A 26,487-nucleotide genomic window follows, 5' to 3' on the forward strand; every position below is an offset into this window, starting at 1 on the left:
TTAGGAAGGAGTGCCTTTTTATCTTTTATGTGTTTTAGATAATAAATAGCTATTATTATATGTCTGACTACACAACACTTATAAGGGCAATATCTTTATAATAAATGTGAATTGTATTATTATTACTGCTTGATGAACCTCCACTGAAAAAAACTAAATTAAACAGACATTTTAGCCACAGCGTAGTCATTATCTGATTGCATAAAAAAACAAAAAGAATGTTTAAAGTAAATAAAAATTTATAAATATTAGCATTTTACTTGATTAGAAATAAAGGACTTTTCAGACCATTATAATAATTGGATATTAGGTAGTAGGGCATGATCAACATATCTTTTAAGTATATCATGCAATAATTAATAAATTTTGAGTATTGATTTATTAGTGATGACTATTGAATTTTTCAGGTATTAGGGGGGGTTTCCTAGTAGCAATTTAGGATAAAATATTGTTAAATACACTGCTCAAAAAAATGAAGGGAACACTTAAATCACAGATCGGATCTTGATGAAGGAAAGATTCCAGTTGAAAGTCTTTACTGATTATTCTGTAATTCGTATGGTCAATCAAAACAAAAATCATCAACCAATTGAGGACTGGATTCCAAATCACCCCGAAAATTTTAATTACAGGTGGATTCAATTTGTGTGAATTTCATCATGGCAACTCATATTGTGACTCAGTAGTGTGTATGGCCCCCAAGAGCCTGTATGCGCTCCGGACAACATCTGGGCATGCTCCTTTTGAAACAGCTGGATCATGGCATCAATGAGCTCCTGGAAAGTCTGCAGGTGTACTTGGTGGCGTTGAATGCACTGATTCATAATTTCCCAGAGGTTCTTAAATAGATTCAGGTCTGGGGAATATGAGGACAGTCAATGGCATTAATGCCTTCATCATCCATAAAATGCCTACACACTTGGGCCACATGAGGCAGGACATTGTCCTGCTCCAGGAGAAACTCAGCGCCCACTGCACCAGCCTACAGTCTGACAATGGCTCTGAGGATTTCATCCAGGGGCATAACAGCATTCAGGGTACCATTGGCTATCACTTGAAGGTTTGTGTGACCCTCCAAGGATATGCCTGCCCAGACCATCACTGAACCAATGCCAAGCCGGTCATGCTGGATAATGTTGCAGGCAGCATAATGTTCATCACGGCATGTCCAGACTATTTCACGTCTGTCACGTGCTCAGTGTGAACCTGCTCTCATCTGTAAATAGAACCGGGAGTTAATGGCGGACCTGCCAATTATGGTGTTCTCTGTTAAATGCCAATCAAGGTGCACGGTGCTGGGATGTGAGCAAAGGTCCCACTACAGGATGATGGACCCTCATGTCACTCTCATGGAGTCTGTTTCTGACAGTTCGGTCAGAAACATGCACAACTGTAGCCCACTGGAGGTAATTTTGTAGGGCACTGGCAGTGCTCCTCTTTGCACAAAGGAGCAGATACCGGTCCTGCTTATGGGATGATGCCCTTCTATGGCCCTGTTTGGCTGTCCCCGAGTAATGACCATGTCCTTGTATCTGCTCCATGATCTTGAGACTGTGCTGGGAGACACAGCAAAACTTTTTGCAATGGCACATGTAGATGTGTCATCTTAGAGGAGCTGAACTAGCTGCGCAACCTTTATGCCTCATGCTGCCAGTAGTTACAAGGACACTAGCAAAACGCAAAACAAGAAAATAATCAGTCAGGAAGGATAAAGAGAGAGGAATTGTCTGTGTTCACCACCTGCAAAACCATTCCCTTTTTGGGGGTTGTTTTACTGATGTCTTTCCAGTGCACCTGTTGATTCACAATCACTTAAAGAGGCTCTGTCACCAGATTTTGCAACCCCTATCTGCTATTGCAGCAGATAGGCGCTGCAATGTAGATTACAGTAACGTTTTTATTTTAAAAAAACGAGCATTTTTGGCCAAGTTATGACCATTTTTGTAGTTATGCAAATGAGGCTTGCAAAAGTCCAAGTGGGTGTGTTTAAAAGTACAAGTCCAAGTGGGTGTGTATTATGTGCGTACATCGGGGCGTTTTTAATACTTTCACTAGCTGGGCGCTCTGATGAGAAGTAACATCCTCTTCTCTTCAGAACGCCCAGCTTGTGACAGTGCAGATCTGTGACGTCACTCACAGGTCCTGCATCGTGACGGCCACATCGGCACCAGAGGCTACAGCTGATTCTGCAGCAGCATCAGCGTTTGCAGGTAAGTCGATCTTACCTGCAAACGCTGATGCTGCTGCAGAATCAGCTGTAGCCTCTGGTGCCGATGTGGCCGTCACGATGCAGGACCTGTGAGTGACGTCACAGGTCTGCACTGTCAGAAGCTGGGCGTTCTGAAGAGAAGAGGATGTTACTTCTCTTCACAGCGCCCAGCTAGTACAAGTATTAAAAACGCCCCGATGTACGCACATAATACACACCCACTTGGACTTGTACTTTTAAACACACCCACTTGGACTTTTGCAAGCCTCATTTGCATAACTACAAAAATGGTCATAACTTGGCCAAAAATGCTCGTTTTTTAAAAATAAAAACGTTACTGTAATCTACATTGCAGCGCCTATCTGCTGCAATAGCAGATAGGGGTTGCAAAATCTGGTGACAGAGCCTCTTTAAGCTTCATTACTGCACAGATTGAAATCCCAGAAGATTAATTGACTTGGGTCTATACTGTGATGCTGTGTTCCCTTAACTTTTTAAAATAGTGTATAAAATATGTGTTAACCACTAAACAAACCTAGACCTGCAGGGATATTAGATATTAACCTATAACAATCCTAGACCACCATGGATACTGGATATTAACCTCTTATCACTCTATACTACTAGAAATACTAGATATTAATTGCATTTGCCCCCAGCAAATATCCTTTTTCAAATTGTATTATGAAAATTAGAGAACCTGAATGGTAGAATGTCCAAAAACATGAACAATGAGACATAAAACTGTATAACTAATGTCTAAGAGATTGCAAACAATAAAAGCAGACGATGACTCAGAACACAACAAAAAAAAAATAGCATAGTATGGTGACAAATTCTGGGATTTTTTTTTTCATGATTTTCGTCATGCAACTTCATGCAATCCCAGTTGCACGTCACTATAGAGCACCAGCCCTATGGATCAGTGGCCTATATTTACTAAAATGGCCATATCTTACACCAGTCTAGGTAAAGGATTTAGTTGGAGTAATTTGTGCAAATTGTATAAAAAGTTGCAAGTTTCTTGATAAATTTGGCACATTTTGATCTGTCTGATTCTTTTGCCTTTGGCATTTGTCTTCTCATCTGTTAAACTGGTCATACACAGTACATAAATATCTGCTGATTTCAGCTGGTTCAGCCAATGATTTAATGCATATAGGGGCATCCCTGGTGTCCCCATATGTTTTCAGCGAGGGCAAAAATGCTAAGGCATTTTTAATTTTAACATATCTGACTGTTTGTTTCTTCAGTGGCATACCAGCTGCTTATCTTAAAGCAGCACATCCACACTCGGCTGATCCAACCTTTATTGGGAATCAGAAAAGATAGCTCTAAACAAAAGTGTGTGCCAGCTGCCTCATGTTCAAAAACGCTCAGAAATATTTGTATAAGATTTGGAACCAAAATGGTAGGTTGAGACATGGATTCTACCGAATTTGTCACAAATTGCCACAGATTTCACCCTTTCCATTGCAAAGGGTGAAATCAGTGATAAAAATCTGCAGCATTTCTGCAACTAATAGGCATGCTTTGAATTCTGCACTGATCTTTTTCCGCGTTGTGCTTTACAAATTGTCATGGGACTTTCAGTGCAGAATCCACATTGAAAAACAATTCTAACCGCCCTATAGGAATCAACAGAAGTGAAATAATTAAGCTGGTCAATCAGGTAAAAAAAGATATTAAATGTTTATCATCATCATGCTATCATGGTGATAAGGTAAGATAAGGGATTGATTAGACAGTACACTAGACTACTTAATATTGACCATGACCTTTTTTTTTTTGGGTAGACGGCAATAAATATAGGTTTTACAATGTTGAAAGTAGGAAGCAAAAAATGTCTTCAGACGTAAGCAAGTATTTTGTATTTCCAGTCTCCGAAATACTGTACTTAAATCTATATAGCATGAAAATTCTATATAGAAATCAACTAAATTCAAAAGAATTTTATTACTATATTAAGCGCCAAGTAGACTACAATTTGATGGTTGGCGGGACACTGAACTCCATAATACGGATGCTAAAATGCATGCACTTTGCTGCCATGTAAAAGCGGTCTTACAATGTACATTTTTAATATTTGTTTTATTTAGCTGACTTTAAACTTTCTGCCTGACACAACCATCTTTGGTTTCCTCATTATACACATACGACTGATTTCATAAGTCATGACAAATAGCAGAAAATAAATATGACAATCCTATGATCACAGAAGATTGGGAAAAAGTCTTTTTTTTCTTTCAGTAGTTAGGAGGATTGATTTTAGTTTTGAAGAGAAAAACATTTACAGCCTAAACAGATTTTATGCATTTAGGAAAAAGAAGCTGAAACAGCTCTCTTTGGGGCAACGTAATTACATTTTCATTTAGAGAAAATTTGATTCAGGCTTTATTTACAGTGTAGACTCCCCTGATGTACTGCGATATTAGGAACCAAATTAAATGTGAATATTTATTATGTAGACGTGATTACATTTAATTGCATTAGCTCAGAAATAGGCCAGATTGCCAGGAGAAACTGACACCATTATTCATGTATTATGTAGCCCCCAAATGTTATGGCAAACAAATTTGCACGGTTTGCAGCTCATTAAATTTGAGCAGATTTGCGAGTGTGCAACAAATACACAACTCAATGATCAGTGGGCACAGTAGACCTATATAGAGGTTTAATTTACAGATCCTAATGCAAAATCTGTAACAGAGCCCCCACCTACCATGTGCCATTCATAATACTGGTATCCTCTTATGTGGCAAATACACCAGGGCAGGGTGCAACTGTTACCTTGGCATCCCCTACAGCTACGCCCTTAGACCTGTGCCTACATGTGACAGAGATTGAGAAGACATTTTTTCTCGAGAAATCAAACTTGCATGTTTTTATGAACAAATAAAAGTTACAGAAAGGTTGACTTTGTTTACCTGTATGTCCTACATGATCGATTGGCCATATCTATTCTCTATGAGTAGAACACACACAGGTCTAAGTTACTGGTGCCCTCTACATTTTCTCTCCATCATAGGCAGACACGACCAATCAATCCTGCAGGGTGTACAGGTAAACAAAGGCTATAGTTCCACTTAAGGACAGTTTTAACAGAACATACATTTGTTACTGGAACACTAGAAATACTTGCCTATTTTACTCCTATTTAATATTGCAGAATCGATTTAAGGACTTACAAAAAGTGATTTGTTTTGCCTGTGATATTGTTATTCTACTTTCATACTTGCACATTTTGGTCAGTATTTGTAAGACCTAACTAGGTGTGGGTCCAAAACACAAAAGAGGAGCAAATTTTTCCATTATACGTTTTCTATGTGTAGGTTCCACTCCTGGTTTTGGCTTCCAAATACCGATGCAAAATGAATATTCGTATGAGTATACGTTAAAGACTTTAATAATACATTTCACAATAGTGTCTGCATAGGACCTTATATTCCCTGGTACTGGTTTGCAAAATGGGCTATGCACACCTTTGGATCAAAAACTATTTTTATTTTCAAATAAATCAATGATTTTAAGTTATTTAAAAACAACTTTTAAATTGACTTTAATAAAAACAAATACTTCTTAAGATACAACTTCTATGTATGCTGTATACACAGAAGTTGTAACCTACTGTTAAAGGCAATTCCGTAAGGTCAGCTGAACTGACGAGAACGGTGAAACTTACATGTGATCGATATTAGTGTCAGAGACACGCAGAACGAGCTTTCAGCTGAGCCGTCAGCTCAGCCGTAGTGACGTCCACGGCTTTGACGGAAGGATACAGCTTTTATGTATACAGGATACACAGAAGCTGTATCTTAAAAAGTATAGAACAAAATTAATAAAAGTCAATTTCATAGTCAAAGGTGTACATAGTCTTTAAGGAGCACACATACAATAAATTCACATACAATAAACAAGAACAACAAAATACTCAGTAGACATCAAAACGTAACTAAAATAATACACACCAAAGTGACAAAACCATGATTCTGCCTGGAGATGACTGCAATGTAGAATTGTGTAAACACTACAGCGATAGTGTTTTATTGGAGAAAAGTGGATATAAAAGAATTTTACTAGATTTCAATGTTACAATAAACAATTGTGGTCAGAAAAGTGTTATGGTAACTGGGCATGTAAAGATTTATATAATAAAAAAAGATTACCCTCAGAAGAGAGTAGTATGGTCAAATAAAGAAAACAAAGAAAACTTGATAAATCAGAAATCTTTGATCAGTATAGCAATCACAATGTGTTCCCCAAAATCCACAATCCGAATTTACAATCTGTAATGTATAAAGGAAACTGACACACAATCACTAAAAAAATAATCTGATCTCTGTTTTATGTCTCAGCACTATATCGTTGTCCTTTACAATACCTGTCGCTGAATTGTGGAGCTGTGATTACTAGCAGGGATAAGCTGACAACGAAGCGAAAGACAAAATAAAATATGTTTCTTTATTTCGCGTTTCTTACTTTCCCAACCGCCTTAACATTCTGTGTATCTAAGAAGTAGTGATATTTTTATGTTGAGATGCACTTAAATACATTTGTAATACATTCAGATTGATGCTTACAATGAACTGGAAATGTGACAAGAAAAGTCCAGTGTGCTTTTAATTGGAAACCTGGCACAGCAGTATTTACTTACAAGCAGAATTACTGGAAATATACCCAAATTCAATAGAACATAATAACTCTTTTTCCTATAACACCTATGTCACGTTATGTATTGTAAACCCTTCGCGAGAACCAGAAAACCATTTACAGTATGAAAGCATCATATGGCGCCCAATATAGAAATTACCCAAAGACAGATTTCTTCATGAGCACTTTCTAACTTAGTGCCAAATATGTTGGCAGTATAGACTTTGTATAATGAACATAATCTTGTTGGGTTTCTTTTGCTTCTCTATTGCTGTTTTGATAGTCCCACCATAAAAAACAAAACAAAACGAAGGCATAAAGGTGAATATAAACATACTATTTTACAGGTTGTCCTGAAGACTATCCATATAGTCTCTAAGCTCACGTGAATCCCCAATGTTCATGTCCTGACAGACCCATTTAATATTTTCGTCATTTCCAAAGATGACTGCGTTGGTATATGGACCACCTTCTTCAGGTAAAATAGTAGTGAAGGATGTGAACTTTACCCGTTTTCTCTTTGAACCCCCTGGATTTAGTGGCTCATTTTGGGTTTCTTTTTCATAATTGTAATCTGATGACCTCATAATTTGACTATATGGATTCTTTTGAGAACCACCATTGAGTAAAAAATTGCTTTCTTCAAACTGTGACCTTCTGTCAATCATTGTAGTGCATTCTTCTGCTACAGGAATGTCCACAGGATTTTCCAACAGCTCCACCTCGTTCCCAAGCCATACCCAGTCATGTGAATGAGGAATGTTTGCCTGATCTGCCACTGGAAATCTTTTATGTCTATACTTCCAAGCAAATGCCACACAGTTAATTAAAAAGACTAGAATTGCAAGACAGAACACACAGAGAAGGGCATACATGCCAATTTCCAAGTCTGTGAGGCCCCTTGAAGTCTGCGTAAGTTCACTTTCCTGATTGTGTTCTGCGGCTATTCTTGTAGGAAAGCTGGTATATGGAATAGGAACAATGTGGGCATCATTATAATTCTTGTGATAGCCTATTGGAGAATCAGATGTTGAGTTTTTGTTAGTATCTTCATTGACTGCAGAAGATCCATGTTTAGGCCATTCATTCGCTGTCTTTTCTTGCTCTGCAACTTTCTCAGTTGTTTTACTTGTCATTTTCTTAAATTCATCATCTATGCTTTGAATTTCATTTCCCTTTTGATCAGAATCTTTCTGGCCAAATTTAACCTTGATAGCACCACTTCCCACAGCAAGGCTACTTTTCCTCTTAGATTTCTGGCAGATCTCACTGATCCCTAATTCTAACTTTATTAATGGTCCTTGGCCTTCTCCTTCTGCAACCACAACAGGCCAGTTTGATAAAGGATTCTGATAAGTGGAAACCACCATCTCATCTAGAGAAGACACCATAATTGAGAAGTCTTTACTTTCATAAATATCCAGTGGTGTTACTGAGCCATCACTAAACAAGGTCCACACACTGATGACCGCCTCCTGTAACAAAGAAAAAAATATAACTTTCACAGCATGCAATATATAAAATATCATATTTCCAGTGAAAAATCATATATGGCAATATGCCCTCTGATCATATAACGTTATAGCTCGCTGATGTTCTTTCTACAAAGCTAATATAAGATATTTAGCTAAAAACTATTGAAAGTAATATCATCTGATGTTCAATGAAATGATTTTCCACTTATGGCAAAAGTACATTTTTAGGAGCGCTTGTTCCCACATAGCTATGTACTTACTGCATGGTTATGTGCTCATAACACTTACCTCCAGGTGAGATCTAGCATCATAGGGTTAAAGACACCTTTTAACTAATTTAGGTGTGGTTGCTACATATGCACTCACTTGAATGATGTACTTAGCATTCTTCTAGAGTTACTGCTATAGCAATATGAGCAGTTCACAACCAGATTGTCACATGTAACTATTTGAGTATTATTCCATAAGAATCCACTGTGTATCTGTATACCCTGTAATTTATCATTACCCTGTGATTTAACACACAAGACACTGCTGCGTAAAAAGGTTAGAGACTTACCTAGCTAAATAACAATGCAATTTCATTAAACGAGCTCATGCAAGAAAAATAGTCATTTTATTCAGTCAGACAGCACCTTGTCGACAAAAGAGGAAAATCTTACAGGTAATAACCCCTTTCCTTATTTCACACATTTACTAATATAAACAGCAAGCCACAAAATCCAACTGTGATAATTAAGAACTGAGATACAATGCAGAGGAAAACATCAATGTCAACAAAACAAAGATAGCTTAGACAATTACACTACCGTATATGTCGGCGTATAAGACGACTGGGCGTATAAGACGACCCCCAACTTTTACCCTTAAAATATAGAATTTAAGATATACTCACCATTTCGTGCAGGAGCGCTTCACTATGGCCATCGGCGGCAGGACCCAGGACTCTGTCTCTTTGAACTCGCGCATGCGCAGATAGGCGAGGTACATGATGGGGTTAATTACTATTAATGTGAGGAACATGGAGGGTAAATTCATCGCACCTCGCGCCTCACATTAATAAGTGAATGAAAGGCGTGTTTATTTCATTTTTTTACAGCGTACACATCATAAATGATGCAAAAACATTGTTGTCCGCGCCATTACTGAATGTGTGTATTTTATGTATTGAGACTTATTTTAATGTTTATTGTAAAAAAGGTGAAGGTGTATTTTTTTTAAAATGTAACCATACTTTGTTTTTACTTTATTTTTAAACTTTAATGTACTGACATATATCAGATATGTGCCAGTACATTAGCCTGTGGACAGATAGCACACAGGCAGTTGTTAGGACATACTTGGGTATATCCTAACAACAAGAGATATGGTCAGACAGCCCTGGGGTCCGTCAATAGACCCTGGGCTGTCTGCCCATATATGGTATGGCCCTCGATCGCGTCACAGGAATTCCCTGTGACGCGATCCAGGGGCATCCCCCCTTCTCACTTTCCCCTGAATGCTGCAGTCAGCTGTGATCGCAGCATTCACGGGAATAGCGGCGGAGATGAGAGGTTCTCTGATCTCCGGCGTTATAGAGCGGGGCTGCGGCTGTGTAATACAGCCATTGCCCCGCTCCTGACAGGAAGTGCGCGCGCGGTCAGCATGAGGAGATGCTGCCGGCGCTGCACTAATGAGCGGCAGTTCAGGCACTGAAGACAACATGGGGGTGCTTTGTAGCGCGCCCGCCATGTTCTGTCTTCAGTGCCGCAGATCATTAGTGCAGCGCCGGCCGCATCACATGATGCTGACCCCGCGCGCATATGTCAGGACTCAGGAGCGGGGCTGTGGCTGAATTACACAGCCGCAGCCCCGCTCTCATAGTCATGTGTACTATACTGAGCTGTGCGGCTGCAACGTGCATCCCTAATATCCGACAATATCCGGCATATAAGACGACCCCACACTTTTGACATTTTTTTAAGGGTGTAGAAAGTCGTCTTGTACGCCGATATATACGGTACTTTCTTTTGTATTATATTTGATAATGCCCCCTCCCCTTCCCTGAGTAGAAAGGAACAACACTTAAAGTGTACCTAACTTTTCAGGTGAATAAGCTGTCATATGTGTGTACATGATGAAAAGCACTATTTCCTGCCATTGTTGTATTCTGCATTATTTAGCCGTTTTCTCCTCTGCAGGCACTATCTCTAATTCTCAGTTGTCTCTGAGCTAGTGCTATTATGTCTCCCATACATTGCACACATAGAAGAGGAGAATCCTGCTCTCCTATCTCTATCAAGTATATAGAAGCTGCAGAAGCATGAAGGAGATTATACAGCAGTACTAACCACTATATCTGATAATCCAGCGCTGAGGTGAGATAGAAATCTTACCATCACATCTGTGTGTTTCTCCCTCTGCACCTGCTTCCACCCACAGTTCACCACTCCATAGACTTGTATGCATCTTGTCAGTGTGAATCAGTCTCTCTGCTCCCTCCTCCTGCTCTCCCCTCCCTTCCCCATAGAGTTGTATAGGAAGCCAGTGAAGAGACACCCCCCCACCTTCTGAAGCCCATCTGTAACCAGGGATGGACTTTGATTGACAACACGGGGTAGACATTAGATTACAGGAAGGGGGACACCTAGTGGCAGTAACTTTACACAGAATTTGCATGGATAAAACAATTGAATTTTAACAGTAAGTAAATTACAATGTTGACTTATATCAGGTATACTATTAGATTAGCATAAGTTGTTTGAAAAGTTAGTGTCCATTTAAAGATGACCAGATTCATGAATGGCTGTTCAATTAACATAATAAAATCTGCATTAATACAAGGATAGGAAAATATTTGATTGGTACATTAAGAGGAGTGAATGTCAATTCAGGGTTTGGTGAGTAATCTGTGGAAAATGCAGAGATTGTTGCTGAATGTATATTTTATAAGGAAAAACATAAAACTACAGATGTGTCCACCCTTAAATTCTCTGAAATTGTGTTAAGTTATACAATTTGTCACAATACCAATTCAGTAGACTCTCGCACCATCCAATAAACAAAAACTTGTACATTAAAACGTATACTTTCTTTAACATGGGAGTCTATGTGAATGAACAGAACTAAGGTGGGCCAACATTTTTGCCAATATCTCCACTTATCTGACTAGCGAACTCAATAGTTTCATTCAGTTCAAAGAAATATATAGAAAGTACTTTTCTCCTAAATGTCTACATCTTATTAAAAGGCGGGAAACAAATAGCTGTTAAAAATGTTTGGGGGAAGAAGCAGACTCGATCCACATGTTGTGGTGTTGCCCCAAATTGTATAAATACAGGGAAGAAATTGTTCAATTCATTTCTGTCTTTCTTGGTAGCACAATCCCTATGAGTATAAGACTATGTCTGTTGGGAGACCTAACAGAGATATCAGATGCGGCTAGTAAACCATTAGCTTATAGGCTACTGTTTGTGGTGGAGAAGCTTATTGCTACGCTATCGACAGAAATTACAACCTCTTGCTTATGGAAGGTGAACGTGGATGAATTGAGGAATAATGAGCTTTTTTATTATCAAAGGGCAAATAGATATACCCAGGGGAAAAATATTTGGAGACTTTGGGTCACCTCTTAGAGATGAATTTTGTATTTTTTTTTATTTTTTGTGGCTCCTCAATTTAAGAAATGGGGTGGAAGGGTGGGGGTATTAATTGTATTTGATACATTTCTATAAATAAAAATAACAAAAAGAACATGGGAGTCTATGGGCGACAGATGACATCGGTCTGAGGCATCCGTCACAGCCATCCAATAAAAAATTTGTACATTAAACATACACACTTTTTTTACATGGGAGTCTATGGGCGATGGATGGCTGACAGACAACGTCTTTCAGAGGCATCCGTCAGAGGTATCTTGTTTTTACATACATTTTTACATACACTTTGGGATATTTTGGGATATGTCGGATTTAGAGATAAATGAAGGGACGACACATCTGTTTGTGAACACACTCGTGTGCATATTCCCACATGGATATCCACATTGATCTCCCACATGGACACTACTACTTAAAAGCTTCTTTAGAAAATACACTATGCACCACAAAATGCCACTACAGTATGGGAAAAAAAGTAGAACATTTACTAAGGGTATTTAGTAAGGGTAGATTAAATGAACCATGGGCAGAGGGACCATGTAAACAGATATTATTATGTGTCACATCTGGGCATAATTCTTTGTGGATACATTGCCATAAATGCATGCTGCTGTGAACCTGCTGGTTAAATGAGGCAATATGGAGATGTACAATACCAAATCTGTATCGGTTGGTCTCTTCAGTTCTGGTGATATTGTGAAGATATGTGCATGTAGGTATAGGAGGCATGTATGAACTCTGCACATACTGAGCTTTAATTTTAGGAGGTGTTTTGCATTTCAGGCTTTGTTTGGGTCAAACTTTTAGCCACAAACGTGACTTTTCATGCATTTCTTCATGGCGCCCATGAAAGCACTCATGAGTGTGAAGTGCAGGGTGACATTTTTACAACGTGCCATCTGTTAATTTTTTATAAAATATATGGGTATGGTGGTATAACATGATTATTTTATTTTGTAAGTCCAGTTTTACGAATGTCAAATGTATTTGTGAAAATTGTATGCAGCAAAAAAGATAAACACCAAGAAAATTGATGCATTACAATATAGAAAAGGAGAAACATAACCTTCAGAAATGATTATTTCTACAAGCAACAACATGGTGTCTCAGTGATTAGCAATGTTGCAATGTTCTGAGGTTGAATCTGACAAGGGCAACACACACATATAATTTATACATTTTCCCCTTGCTTGGGTCAGTTGCTACACATACACTGGTTTTCTTCTATAATCCAACGTCATACTGATAGGTTAACTGACTTCCTATAGAATTGGCCCTAGCATGTATGTGTGCATCTGATAGAGAAATTACATGGTGGACCCCTCTGGAGACAGGGACTGATGTGGGTAAATACATTCTCTATACATTGCTGTGCAAAATGTCAGTGCTACAGTATGTATGGTAAATAAAATAAAACAAAAGATAGTAATATGTGAAAATGAAGTCAAGACACACTACTATTTAACAGGATGATTGGATGAAATACAATTGGCAGCAATTATAATTGTTATTACTGTACCTGTTTTATCTCGTGCAGGATATCACTGGCTGTAGTGGTTGTAATGATGGCTCTTTTATTACCCTTGCTGGCTTGTACAGACAAGGAGAGACCAGTTATGAGTTGGATTCCTAGTTCAACAATTCCCACACGATCATCCAGCACTGTCACAGTTTTTTCAGCCAAGATGGAATCAGACAATGGAGAAAGGACCTTGGGAAAAAAGGAAAACAAGTAAAACAATAGCAAGTTTACAGAATACAAATAACAGAAGACTGAACTAAGAAAAGGCAAAAAGCTAAATCCTTTCAAGTTTTTGTTTGGCATTGACACAGTTAGGGCTTGTTCACACAAAGGTTTTTGTAGGCAGAAAAAATCTGCCTCAGAATTCCTTCAGTAATTTGGAGGCAGATTTTGAACTGCCTGCGCTTTTTTTCCTGCGTTTTTCGCTGCATTTTTTGCCCAAGGCAATTGAAGCCAATGCAAGGACTGCGGGCAAAAGATGCAGCAAAAAATGAGCCCTGCAGTTTTTTTCTACCTGCCATTGATTTCAATGGGAGGTCCCAGGTGGAAACTGCGGCAAGAGAGAACATGCTGCTTTTTTTTTCCGCGACCGGCCAAAAGCCAACTGGAAAAAAAAATACCACTGCCTCTCATTGAAATTAATGAGGGGGCGGGGTGATTGTTTTGGTGCTGATTCCGACACGGTTTCTGCGTCAAAAAAACTCTGTGTGAACTGACACTTACTGTTACAGCATTTCCCATGGTCAATATTCCATGTACAATGAAATTGTACATTCAATAATCCAGAAAGTATGATAATGCCCTAATTTCCAGAACAGAATTGCAATAATGTGAAATTTTTCAAGACCAGACACTAGTCTAGCTTAGTTTCAGCATTACATTTGATGTGCATGTTGTAAACATAAGCATACGCATTTTTTTTTATGTCTGTCATCGACTCCCACTCTAAAATAAACCAACATATTTTTGCATTCAGTTGTACTTAGAGTGTAGTCCACTGCGCTTTTAGCATTACAGCTGAAACACAGGTATATCGGTCAAAAGTGAGAGAGAACAGCAGCAGCAGCAGCACTCCAGTAGTGAAAAAAAAGTACTTCTTTATTCACCAAACATGAACTTGAAACGTTTCAATCATTCACACGAAAGGGTCCGAGTGTCGGCCGATAAAATCGGCCATTTTCCATCCGTTCCGGGCCGTGTTGCCGTTTTTAACGGACGATTTTGACCCGCTTTGCATCCGTTTTTTTCCCTGTCCGTTTTACATGCAGGTAATGCCACCCAGCCCCCTGCATGTAATGCCACCCAGCCCCCTGCAGGTAATACCACCCAGCCCCCTGCAGGTAATGCCACCCAGCCCCCTGCATGTAATGCCACCCAGGCCCCTGCAGGTAATGCCACAAAGCCCCCTGTAGGTAATGCCTCCCTGCCCCTTGTAGGTAATGCCACCCAGCTCCCTGTATGTAATGCCACCAAGTCCCCTGTAGGTAATGCCACCCAGTCCCCTGTAGGTAATGCCACACAGTCTCCTGTAGGTAATGCCACCCAGCCCCCTGTTGGTAATTCCACCCAGCCCCCTGCAGGCAATGCCACCCTGCCCCCTGTAGGTAATGTCACGGAGTCGGGGATTCTGCTTCATAAGTGAGTGACGTCGCTGTGTCCATATATGGACAGTGTAGTCACTCACTTCTCCTGTAGCGGAATTCCCTGCCACAGGGTCGGGGATTCCGCTTCTGAAGTGAGTGACGTCACTGTGTCCATATATGGACTGTGTAGTCACTTACTTCTCCTGTAGCGGAATTCCCTGCCACGGGGTCGGGGATTCCGCTTCAGAAGTGAGTGACGTCGCTGTGTCCATATATGGACAGTGTAGTCACTTCTCCTGGAGAGGAATCCCCGTCCACGGGGTCGGGTTTTCCGCTTCAGAAGTGAGTGACGTCGCTGTGTCCATATATGGGCAGTGTAGTCACTCACTTCACCTGTAGCGGAATCTCCAATCCCCGGCCGGGGATTGGAGATTCCGACTTCTACAGGGAGCAAAAAAATACTCTCCTCCTCCTAACGTGCATTCTGCACTGTGAGGAGGAGGAGAGAGAACGCGAGCGACGGAATACATGGCCATCACTCGGGATACATTCCGGTGATGGCGGTGTATTAACCGGCCCCATAGACTTCTATGGGAGCCGGGCGGCCGGGTAAACGGCTGAAAATAGGGATGTCCCATTTTTTGACTGCCAGCTTTCCCGGGCCGTCAAAAAAAACGGTCGTGTGAATAGCCCCATTAGGGGTCTATTGTTCCTAATGCAGCCGGGTGACGGACGATTTATGAACGGCCATCACCCGGCCAGGGAAACCCTGTCGTGTGAATAAGGGCTTAGGGTCTTTATCCAGCATCAAGCTTGATTTGCAACTTTTTACTTCTAGAAAACTGGTGTAAATCCTGTACACCTCTTGCACACGACCGAGTTCAGGCCCTGAAACATGGTCCAAGTTTTGGCCGCATTTCCCGTCCTAACTGCGGCACAGGTGAACTGGACTCCTGGCATCATTTTATGATGCTAGGAGTCCCTGCCCCCCCCCCCCATGGAGCTGCTGTTCCGAACTGAACAAAATGATACAGTACAGAACAGCAGTTCCGTGGGGAGGTGGAGAACTGACATAAAATGTCTATGATGCCAGGAGTCCCGTTCACCTGTACAACGGTCGCGCTGGGAAATGCGGCCGACGCACAGACCGTTTTTCACGGCCGGAACTCAGTTGTGTGCAAGAGGTGTTAATGGCAGCACCAAGAGTTACTCAATCTTTCAAGCTGGTGTTTGTGAGTTTCTGGGTATGTACTTATTTAGGCAATCTCTGCCAGTCAATTTAGTAATTATAACTACAGTAGGTCACAAAAAAATGATGGTCACAGAGCACACGGGGTCTTTGGAGAAAGTCGCATTGCCACCATGCCAGCAACATGTCCAACAATAACTGGTAGCCAATGCTACAGATTAATTAGTAATATTATTGTTTAGGTCATTTTGCATTAAAACTTCAGAAGTATGTTATAATGTGTGGTATAATACAGGCCCATTTATAGTCAAAATTAGCCTGGCTCCTAAATGCTAAGGAGATTCTATATTACCAATCCATTGGTGACAGAGTAAGAACTTGAACAGATCATGCAGTACGGTGCCATATTACGGAGGGATTCTTTTTAGTAGCAATGCTTCTTCCTCATACAGAATCCAATGGAAAATGCCACGTATGCTTCCTATTGATATCAGAGGTGTGAGCCCATAGATTTCTATGTGCTGTATTACTATTATTATCTGGAACTTTATTAAACACACTTACATTTTTACAGATGTATAATAATGACACATCCATGAGGCCTGAATATGTATTTAAATGTCCAGATATGGTGTCTGATATTCCTAATTTTTCTAAAGTATCTGGTGACGTACACGACTTGGCAGATCAGCTCTACTATATTCCCCTTTTAGGAGTCTGAACTTTAAACAAGCTTTTAGTCTGCTAATCTTTTGTTTTTGTTAATTTAACATGAATACTTTGGTCTGCTAAGTAGCAATTTTTTAATTTACTTCAAATATTACCAGAGTTAACAGACATCGGAAGAGCTAATGTGATTTTATGGTGTGCCTTTGAAGTGTGGGTGGTATTTCATCTCTCTCATTTTGCACTGATTGAGAGAAATCTTCTGTATTGAACATGATTATCTTGCCGAATCCTAAGACTCCAGAAATATTCTGTACCAATTATTTTATGTTAGTGTCGCTTACTAACAGGAAACATTTATTTTCCAATCCGAAAAATTCATTTTTCTCTTAAAGACAGATGAACTAAAGTTTGAATGATTATCTAGGCCAAACAGCTAATGGCATTCAGCAATAGTGGACAGCATTGCTGACAGCTGGGACCTCATCAGTCCAATGTATTCAGGAAACAGTGACAGTACACAAAACACATTTTGAGTAGCAATTTAGGATTTTATTTTTAGATAGATGAGTAGATGATAGATAGAAAGAAAGAAAAACGGTCAGACAGACAGATAAATTGAGCTGTTTATAATTTATTTTCAGTGATATTGCATAGATTAAAGAGGACCTGCGAGCTCTGCTGATATGCCTGTTTAATAAATAGTTGCATTCCCCATTAAATAACAATTCTGGAGCATCTTTTCTAAGGGTATGTCCTACGTAGTGACGCCGCATGTAGCCGAAACCATACTTACATGTGGTGGCAAGTAGCTGCACAGTTTTCTTGGTAATACCTGGCAAAATCATGCGTCCATTGGCCACCACAAGTGAGCATGTCTTAAGTCGCATGTGGACGCCGCTATGTTGGACCATACCTTTAGAACTCTATGTTGTGCTGACCCTCTATTGCTCCTTCTGTAAATTTGGAGGGCTTACCTGCTTTTACATAGGACAGGATATGATCCCGTCCTTGGCTCTCAGTACACTGCTCTTTCAAGGAGCCATTAATAGCCTTGTGTATGAACCCTTAAAGTCAAAATCCAGGACCCTTTCTTACTAAGCATATTAGTTACCGGATTACTTATTAGCTGCTGCTCTGATTAAGCAAAGATCGACAGCCTGAGACTGTGATTAGACAGATTGATTATAGGCTCCCTCAGTAGACAACAGAGCAAAGCTACAGTCACTAACCATAGTTGTGTTCTAATGGAAGTAAAGTTGTGATAACTGATATTTGGAAGCATTTAAAGTTTTCACATTTCTGTGATATAATTTTGTCCATTCTTCCTTGCAAACCATTTGAATTCTAACACAGGGATTATTTTTCAAGCACAATCTGCTCATTACTAATTATTTATTACTGGATTAAGGTTAGGACTTCGACTAGGAAGAGCAGGCTTTTTTCTACATTAAAAGATGTCAAGTTACATTTTCAAACACGTAGAAGAAAAAAAAGTTTGTTCAGAGGTAAAATGTAAAGCTCCTGGGCGACAATGCAATACCTGTAATAGGGCCTCAATCCACCATGTGCCTTTTTTAATACTGGTATCTTCTCAAGGGGCAAAGGGACCTTTGGGCCCCCCTGGCACCAGGCTCCAGATGCAACTGATACCTTTGCACCCCTTATAGCTACGCTTCTTGGTTTGTTTTATTACAGAAAAAAAGGTTTGTTACATTAAGTTTTTATGTAGAGCCTCCTATGTTATCTAGAAATTTTCCCTTTTGACTCATCTACGCAATCATGGAGGCAATTTAACAAAGACAGTGCAAGTAAAATGTGGAGCAGTCACTCTTAGCAACCAAATCAGGTTAAAGGGGTTGGCCAGGAAAAAAAATATATTTTCTAAAAAGTGTCCCTAAGCCTTGGTTTGCCTTCTCTAAAACCCCCTACTAACCTTCTAACCAGTTTCTGTTTGATCTCAATTGTCACTGCTGCTCTTTCTGTCTGTTTACATCCCTTTCTTCTGGTCCTGGCTGCGTCCTGTCTTGTAACCCACCATACCCATGATCCCTTGCTGCAGCTGAGAAGACAGCTTACACCCCCTTTTTCCACAGCATCTCAGCTATTTGCATACTGACACGCCCCTCTCTGCTCTAATTACAGTCACCTAGCTCACTTCCTGCACACTGTCTTAAAGGGAATGTGTCGCTAGAAAAAAATTATTTTTTTTTGTTCTCATTTTTTTAATTTTTTCACGAGTCAGGAAATATTATAAATTAGATTCTAATTTATAACATTTCCCTGTGCTGGTCCCTAGAGGGAGCAACTCCCAAAATTGCAGCATTGGCATGTGGTAAAGCAACCACATTGATTTATGCTGCAAAATTTGAGAAGACACACTCGCTCTAGCGTCCTCAAACAATACCCCCTCCTTTATCCTGGCTAGTGCCAGGAGAAAGGAAGGGATTGAATGTTCAAACCTCCTACACTGTGTGTCGCCATTTTTTGAGCGAATACACAGTGTAGTAAGCTTACATACAGTGGTAATCACACAGTAAAACACGAACATACACAAACATAACTTAAATAGATCAGGAAGTGGGAAAGAGGGAAAAGAATGTGGTCTGTATTTAAATTAATATATAACTTTTATTAATTTGCATTAAAAGGAATCAATATGATTAAAAGTCCAGTGGTGCAAACTGGTATGTGTGAGTGACCCCCAAGCTCACATACCCTTGGCCATAGATTGTATAATGAAGTATTGTAATGGATGGTTGTGCTGTCAATGTGCTCAAGTGACAAAACTTGGATTTGCAGGCTGTCAAGATGCCACAAAATACGTTGCAGATCGATTTAAATTAAGCTAGTAGGCTGCAAAATGTAGCAATCACTCAGTCTTAGGGTGATAGGAATATACTGTAAAGCCAAGACTAGGATTGTTACTACTTCGCTGTTATTTGTAACAGACAGCACAGCTGAAAAAATGAGGTGTGCCTTGCTATGTCATAAATTTTGACAATGCGGTGAGCAAGGACAAGCCCCGCAAGACGCACTACCATGCGTTATTATTACAATACAGTGTGAACAGTTGGTCAACCGCACCCTCACGCTGGTGTCCCTGCAGACCAGAGCAGCAGCGTGGGGAGCGGCCGTAATGAATACTGAAAACGCTCTCAGCTGTCAGCCAAGAGACGGTGTAAAGGAGCCGTCCTCAGGATTGACTCTGCTGTCAGAGCGATCGTGAATAAATGTGGTGGCCGCGCTCAGCTGTCAGCCGGGAAGCGGTATCACGATGTCGGCTTGCAAATTGCCTCTGCCTCCAGCAGAGTCTGACCCAAAACATAACTTACCTGCTCCTGCCGCCGCCGCTCCCTCCGCTCGCTTCTTAACACATGTCCGGAAGCCGCGACCGGAAGTAGTCATCTTACTGTCCGGCCGCGGCTTCCGGTCCACAAGAAAATGGCGCCAGATGTCGCTCGGCCGAAGACCTTCCATTTGGACTGTGTGGGAGCGGCGCATGACACATATAGAGATGAAAAAAAAAATGGCAGCCCCCATAGTGAAGAAAAAGTTAGTAAAAAAAAAAAGTAAAACACAAATACACGAATAAATAATTTTTTTAAAATAAAACACTAAAAGCAAATTGATATAAAAGCATTTTTTTCCGCGACACCCTTCCTTTAAGGCCCTCTTCACATGGAGAATTTTGCAGGCAGAAAAAATCTGCCTCAAAATTCCTTCAGAAATTTTGAGTCTGATTTCACCTGACTGCACGTTCTTGCATTTTTCGCCCGCGGCCATTGAGAACCGTGGGCAAAAAAACATTGCGAATACCGCTTTTTCTGCCTCCTATTGATTTCAATGGGAGTTAAGAGGCAGAGCCGCAGAAGGAAAGAATATGGCGATTTTTTTTGCCGCGACTGGCTAAAGTGTATAAAAGCCGCCCGTGAAAAACAAAACACCTCCGACTCTCATTGAAATCAATGGGAAGCGGTTTCTGCCGTTTTTTTGGCGCTGATCCCTACGCGGTTTCCGGGTCAAAATCAGCGCCAAAAAAACTCTGTGTGAACTGGGCCTAAACGCGCCGTCCTCCTCGATGGTAGATATAGGAATGATGACGATGTCATGTAAAAAAATCAGTACAAGATGAATAATTTCAGAACTTTTTCCACCTTTAACCTGACCCACAATCTGTACAATTCCATTGAAAATAAACTGAAATCATTTAGAGGGGAAAAACAAAAATAACAAAACTACAATAATGTTGTTGCATAAGTGTGAACCCCCTCTTATAATTCAAACTTATGTTAAATAGTAGTCAGTACACAGCTGCCATTATTTAAAGTGGTTCTGAGTAACCCCATATAAAGTTCAGCTGTTCTATTAGAATTTTCCTGACATTTTCTTCGTTGCATGTGACAGCAATAGCCATGGTCCGTAAAGAGCTTACAACACATCAAAGATATCTGATTATAGAAAGGCAACAGCCAGGAGAAGGGTACCAAAGAATTTCCAAGGCATTAGAAATACCATGGAACACAGTGAAGACGGTAATCAAGAAGATGATTACATTTGGCACAACAGTGACATTACCAAGAACTGGACATCCCTCAAAACGTGATGAAAATACAGGACGAAAATTGATGCGGGAGGCTACCAAGAGGCCTACAGCAACATTAAAGGAGCAGCAGGCACTGGTTGTGTAGTGCATGTGACAACAATCTCCCGTATGTAGTGCATGTGACAACAATTGTGCCATATTCTTCATATGTCTGGGCTGTGGGGTAGGGTGGCAAGACAGAAGCCTTTTCTAACAAAGAAAAATATCCAAGCCCGGCTATGTTTTGCAAAGACCTACATCAAGTCCGCGAAAAGCATGTGGGAAAACATGTTACGTCATGTTCTGATGAGACGATGTAAAGGATCTGCCAGGCACAGCTTCGGGGTTAACGCCCATAGATAATTAGTCTGCCCCTGCTTCTATGTCTGTGAGACTGACTCCATCTTCCACCACTCAGGGTGGCAGGCTTAGGAGTGGGAGAGCCTATCACAGCCTGGCCAGACGGAGCTAGCTCCTGCCCTCTGTCTATTTATACCTGCCTTTCCTGTTCCTCCTTTGCATGTGATTCTTCTCGTTTGGTTTCCTGGCCCTGCTGCAGCTTCTTGTACCATTGTCCTTGCTTCATATTGACCCCGGCTTGCTGACTACTCTCCTGCTCTGCGTTTGGTAGATCATACACTCCTGGTTTGACTCAGCTTGTTTACTACTCTTCTGCTTTGCGTTTGGCACCTCGTACTCTCCTGGTTTGACTCGGCTTGTTCACTTCTCTTGTTGCTCACGGTTTTGCCGTGGGCAACTGCCCCTTTCTCCCCCTAGCTCTGTGTACCCTTGTCTGTTTGTCTGTCGTGCACTTATTGAGCGTAGGGACCGTCGCCCAGTTGTACCCCGTCGCCTAGGGCGGGTCGTTGCAAGTAGGCAGGGACTGAGTGGTGGGTAGATTAGGGCTCACTTGTCTGTCTCCCCACCCCTGTCATTACAGACGAAGAGTGAACTATTTGGCCATAATTCTAAAAGGTATGTATGGCGCAAAGCCAACACTGCACATCACCTAAAGAACACCATACCCACAGTGACGCATGGTGGAGACAGCATTATGCGTTGGGGCTGTTTTTCTGCAGCTAGAACTGGGGCTTTAGTCCAGGTGAAGGGAATTATGAACAGTTCCAAATATCAGTCAAGATTGGCACAAAACCTGCAAGCCCCTGCTAAAGCTGAAGATGAAGAGGAATTTCACCTTTCAGCACGACAACAACCCAAAGCATACCTCTAAATCAACAAAAGCATGGCTTCACCAGAAGAAAATCAAAGTTTTGGAATGGCCCAGCCAGAGCCCAGACCTATTCCCATAGAAAGTCTGTGGGGTGACCTGAAGAGGGCTGTACACAGGAGATGCCCTCTTAATCTGACAGATTTGGAGCGCTTTTGGAAGGAAGAGTGGACAACAATTGCCAAGTCAAGTTGTGTCATGCTGATAGACTTCTACCCAAAAAGACTGAATGTTGTCATAAAGACAAAGGGTAATTCAACAAAGTATTAGTTTAAGGGTGTGCATATCTATGCAAGCACATTATTGTTGTTCTTTATTTTTCCACCCTAAAAGATTTCAGTTTGTTTTTCAATACAATTTTACAGATTATAGGTGACATTAAAGGTGGAAAAAGTTCTGAAATGATTAATCTTGGACTGATTTTGTAACATGACAAAAACCTGGCATTTTAACAGGGGTGTGTAGACTTTTCATATCCACTGTATATACAGGGATGATGGAGGTTATATACAGGAATAATAATCGGGTTATATACAGGGATGATAGGGGTTATATACAGGGACGATGATGGGCTAGTATATACAAGGATGATGTGGGTTATATACAGGGATGATAGCAGGCTGGCATAATCCCCATCATCCCTGTATATAACAGCCATCATCCTTGTATACTGTATATGTATTCCCCATCATCCCTGTATATATGTAATCCCTATCATCCCTGTCTATATGTAATCCTCATCATCCCTGTATATACCATCGGGGCGGGCGGCTTGCGGCCATTGAGGAATAAAATTAACATGAAGTAAATGGGGTGGGCATTGAGGTATAGACCAAAAGTGAACAGGGCACACATTGAGGAGGCTGTGGACCAAGAAGAAGAAGGATGAGGAGGGGGCGAGGACGCACAGAGATCGTGTACTAGGAGAGACGATGCGGCCAGGCAATGCGGGATCTCAGAGAGAGTAGAAGGAGGAGGGGGCGTGGACAACGAGATAGAATGAGGAGGGGGCGTGTACTATGAGAGAAGACGTTCCATGTCTTTACTCAGCCAGCACTTCCGGCTGAGCAGAGGCACGGCGCATCATCAACTAGGTTTACTTGCAGTGGGACCAGAGGCAGAGCTCTGAAGAGCTCATGAAATATCTGCCCAGCCCACTGCCTGTAAATGTAGTTGATGATGCGCCGTGCCTCTGCTCAGCCGGAAGTGCTGACTGACCAAAAACATGGAACATCACAGGAAATGAAAATTTTACTCTGGGTGCGGTCACGTGACCGCTAATTAGAAGTATGTAACGCTGCTACAGGTAAGCAGACATTATATTAGCAAGTTAAATGTCCCATTAAGTTAAAATAGAAATAAAATGTATTCCTGGCCAACCCTTTTAATGCTTTCATTTTCCAAAGTACCTATGTAAAATGAGACCTGGAATCAGATTGATTGTTTTGGACAACTTTTCTACTTTTCTCTTGTACTTTTGATAAATATCCCCTACACTTTTCTATGAATTTTTATTTTTAAATCTAGTTTCTCTCTGATTGGTAAGTTAAAAACACAGACAGCAAGAGAAGCCTATGAGTTTTTAAGCACCTCTTTAAGGGCTTAATCCCTTAATGACCGCACATACACCTTTTCACAGCGGTCATTAAGGGTGCTTATGCCACAGTACCACATTTTCACGGCACTGTGTCATAAGCACGGCAAGGGTGCTCAGTGTCGGCTAAAGCGAATGCCGGGTTGTGTAAAGACAGCCAAGCTCCTAAGAAATATTGCAGTTTATTATAAAAGCGATCAAACGATCGCTCAAAACTGTGTTTTGGTTTTCTGCTGTTCGATCTGTCATAGGAGCAGAACAACGAAAAATCAGAAGCGCCGGATCTGTTGCGTGATGGACACCAATGGTGCCAAACACAACCCATTGACTTTAGGCCTTATACACACGAACGTGTTAAACGTCCGTGTGACGGCCGTTGAAACAATGTCCTATTTTTTCATGCTTTACGCATCCCTCCATAGACTCTAGTCTATGGTGATGCGTAATATCGCATCCCGCAGCGCAGTGCACGGATGCCCCTGGGACGTGAAAAACACCAGTTTTCCAAGATGCGCAATCCCGTGTGAATCTAGCCATAATATGTGTCCGTTGTTTTACCTGACAATATAGCGCAGCATTTCTCACTTGAGGCTCCTAATGTGATCAGAACCTAACTGAAATCGATACGTCTGCAATAACCTGAACTGTAAAACTGTTACGGTATTTAACCTGGACTGCAAACGCCGTAAAAAAAATAAAATAAAATAAAAAACTATGCCAGAATTATTGTTTTTTGGTCATCCTGCCTTCTAAAAAACTGCAATAAAAAGTAATCAAAAAGCTGTAATTACACCAAAATGGTACCAATAAAAAAACTACAAGTCGATACGCAAAAAATAAGCCCTCACACAACTAAGTCTGTGGGAAAGAAATGTTCCGGCTATTAGAAAAGGGTGACACAAACACAAATAATTTTTTTTTTGTGTGTGTAAAAGTAGTAAAACATAAAAAAAACGATAGATATTTGCTATCACTGTAATCGTCACAACCCGCAAAATAAAGTTATTATGTTATTTATACCACACGGTAAATGTCGTAAATTTAAGACGCAAGAAACTATGTCAGAATTGCTAGTTTTTTTTCATTACCCCTCAAAAAAAGTAACTACACTCTTATCAATAAATTATATGTACCCCAAAATAGTGGCATTATTAAAAATACAAGTTGTCCTGCAAAAAACAAGCTCTCGCATGGCTATGTCTACCAAAAAATAAAAAAGTTATAGCTTTTGAAAGGCAACGATTAAAAATACAAAAAATAGCTTGGTCATTAAAGGGGTATTTCAGCCTCTAGCATTTTACACATATCCAGGTCAGGAATGCGGGGGCCCCTTCATTCAAAGTCTACAGAGCTGATAGAAACAACAGAGCACAGTGCTCGGCTATTTCCATCAGCCTAATAGACTTTAAATAGAGTGGTACTGTGCATGCCTGGCCTCTGCTCCATTCATACTCCTCCTCGCCACTGTCTTGTGGCTGGGGGGAAATCTGGTGATCGGTGGGGGTCACAGCGGTTGGAACCCCACCGATCTAGCAATTTTCACCTATCCAGTGAATAGATGAAAAATTATAAAGGCTGGAATACCCCTTTAACCCCTTCCCGACATCTGTTGTATGGATACATCATGGAAAGCTAGTGCTTCCCGCATTTTGCCGTATCCATACGACAAATTGTGGACACCGGCTCAGAAGCTGGGTCGGTGCCACCATCCCCGGGTGTCGGCTGCATGTTACAGCTGACACCCTGGGGTAATGGCGAGGACCGAAGTTTGTTCCGATCTCCGCCATTAACCCCTTATATGCAACGGTCCAAAGCGATCGTTGCATTTAAGGTGTTTGCAGCTCATCGGCACCCCAGCAGTGAAATTGTCGGGATGCCGGTGGCTACAAAGGCAACCGTAGGCCTGACACTAGCCTCCTGGTATGCCTAGTATGGAAGACTTTCAGGCCTCGACCAGAGGCGAGGCCTAAAAGGCTTCCGTAGACGTCAGCAAGATGGCGCCGGCTCAGCAGCTGAGCCGGCATCATCAGCAGTGGATGTCAGCTGTATGTTAGAGCTGACATCCACCTGTAACGGCAGGAACCGGAGCTAGCTCCGATTCCTGCCATTAACCCCTTAGATGCAGCGATCGAAAGCGATCGCTGCATC

The 26,487-nt window shown here is 41.0% G+C and overlaps 1 protein-coding gene across 1 annotated transcript in view; it reads right to left on the reverse strand.

The window, feature by feature from the left end:
• Positions 1 to 5,617: 5,617 nt before the first annotated feature.
• TMEM132B (transmembrane protein 132B) overlaps positions 5,618 to 26,487 on the reverse strand; it is a 690,505-nt gene continuing 669,635 nt past the window's right edge. Inside the window, exons 8-9 of the mRNA XM_075833460.1 lie at positions 13,492 to 13,683; positions 5,618 to 8,334 (exon numbers count right to left, since the gene is read on the reverse strand). Coding sequence (XP_075689575.1) covers positions 7,201 to 8,334; positions 13,492 to 13,683 — 1,326 coding nt within the window. The 3' untranslated portion in view covers positions 5,618 to 7,200. The remainder of the gene's footprint in view (positions 8,335 to 13,491; positions 13,684 to 26,487) is intronic.

This window comes from Rhinoderma darwinii, chromosome 1, assembly GCF_050947455.1.
Source record: "Rhinoderma darwinii isolate aRhiDar2 chromosome 1, aRhiDar2.hap1, whole genome shotgun sequence".
Classification (NCBI taxonomy): Eukaryota; Metazoa; Chordata; class Amphibia; order Anura; family Rhinodermatidae; genus Rhinoderma; species Rhinoderma darwinii.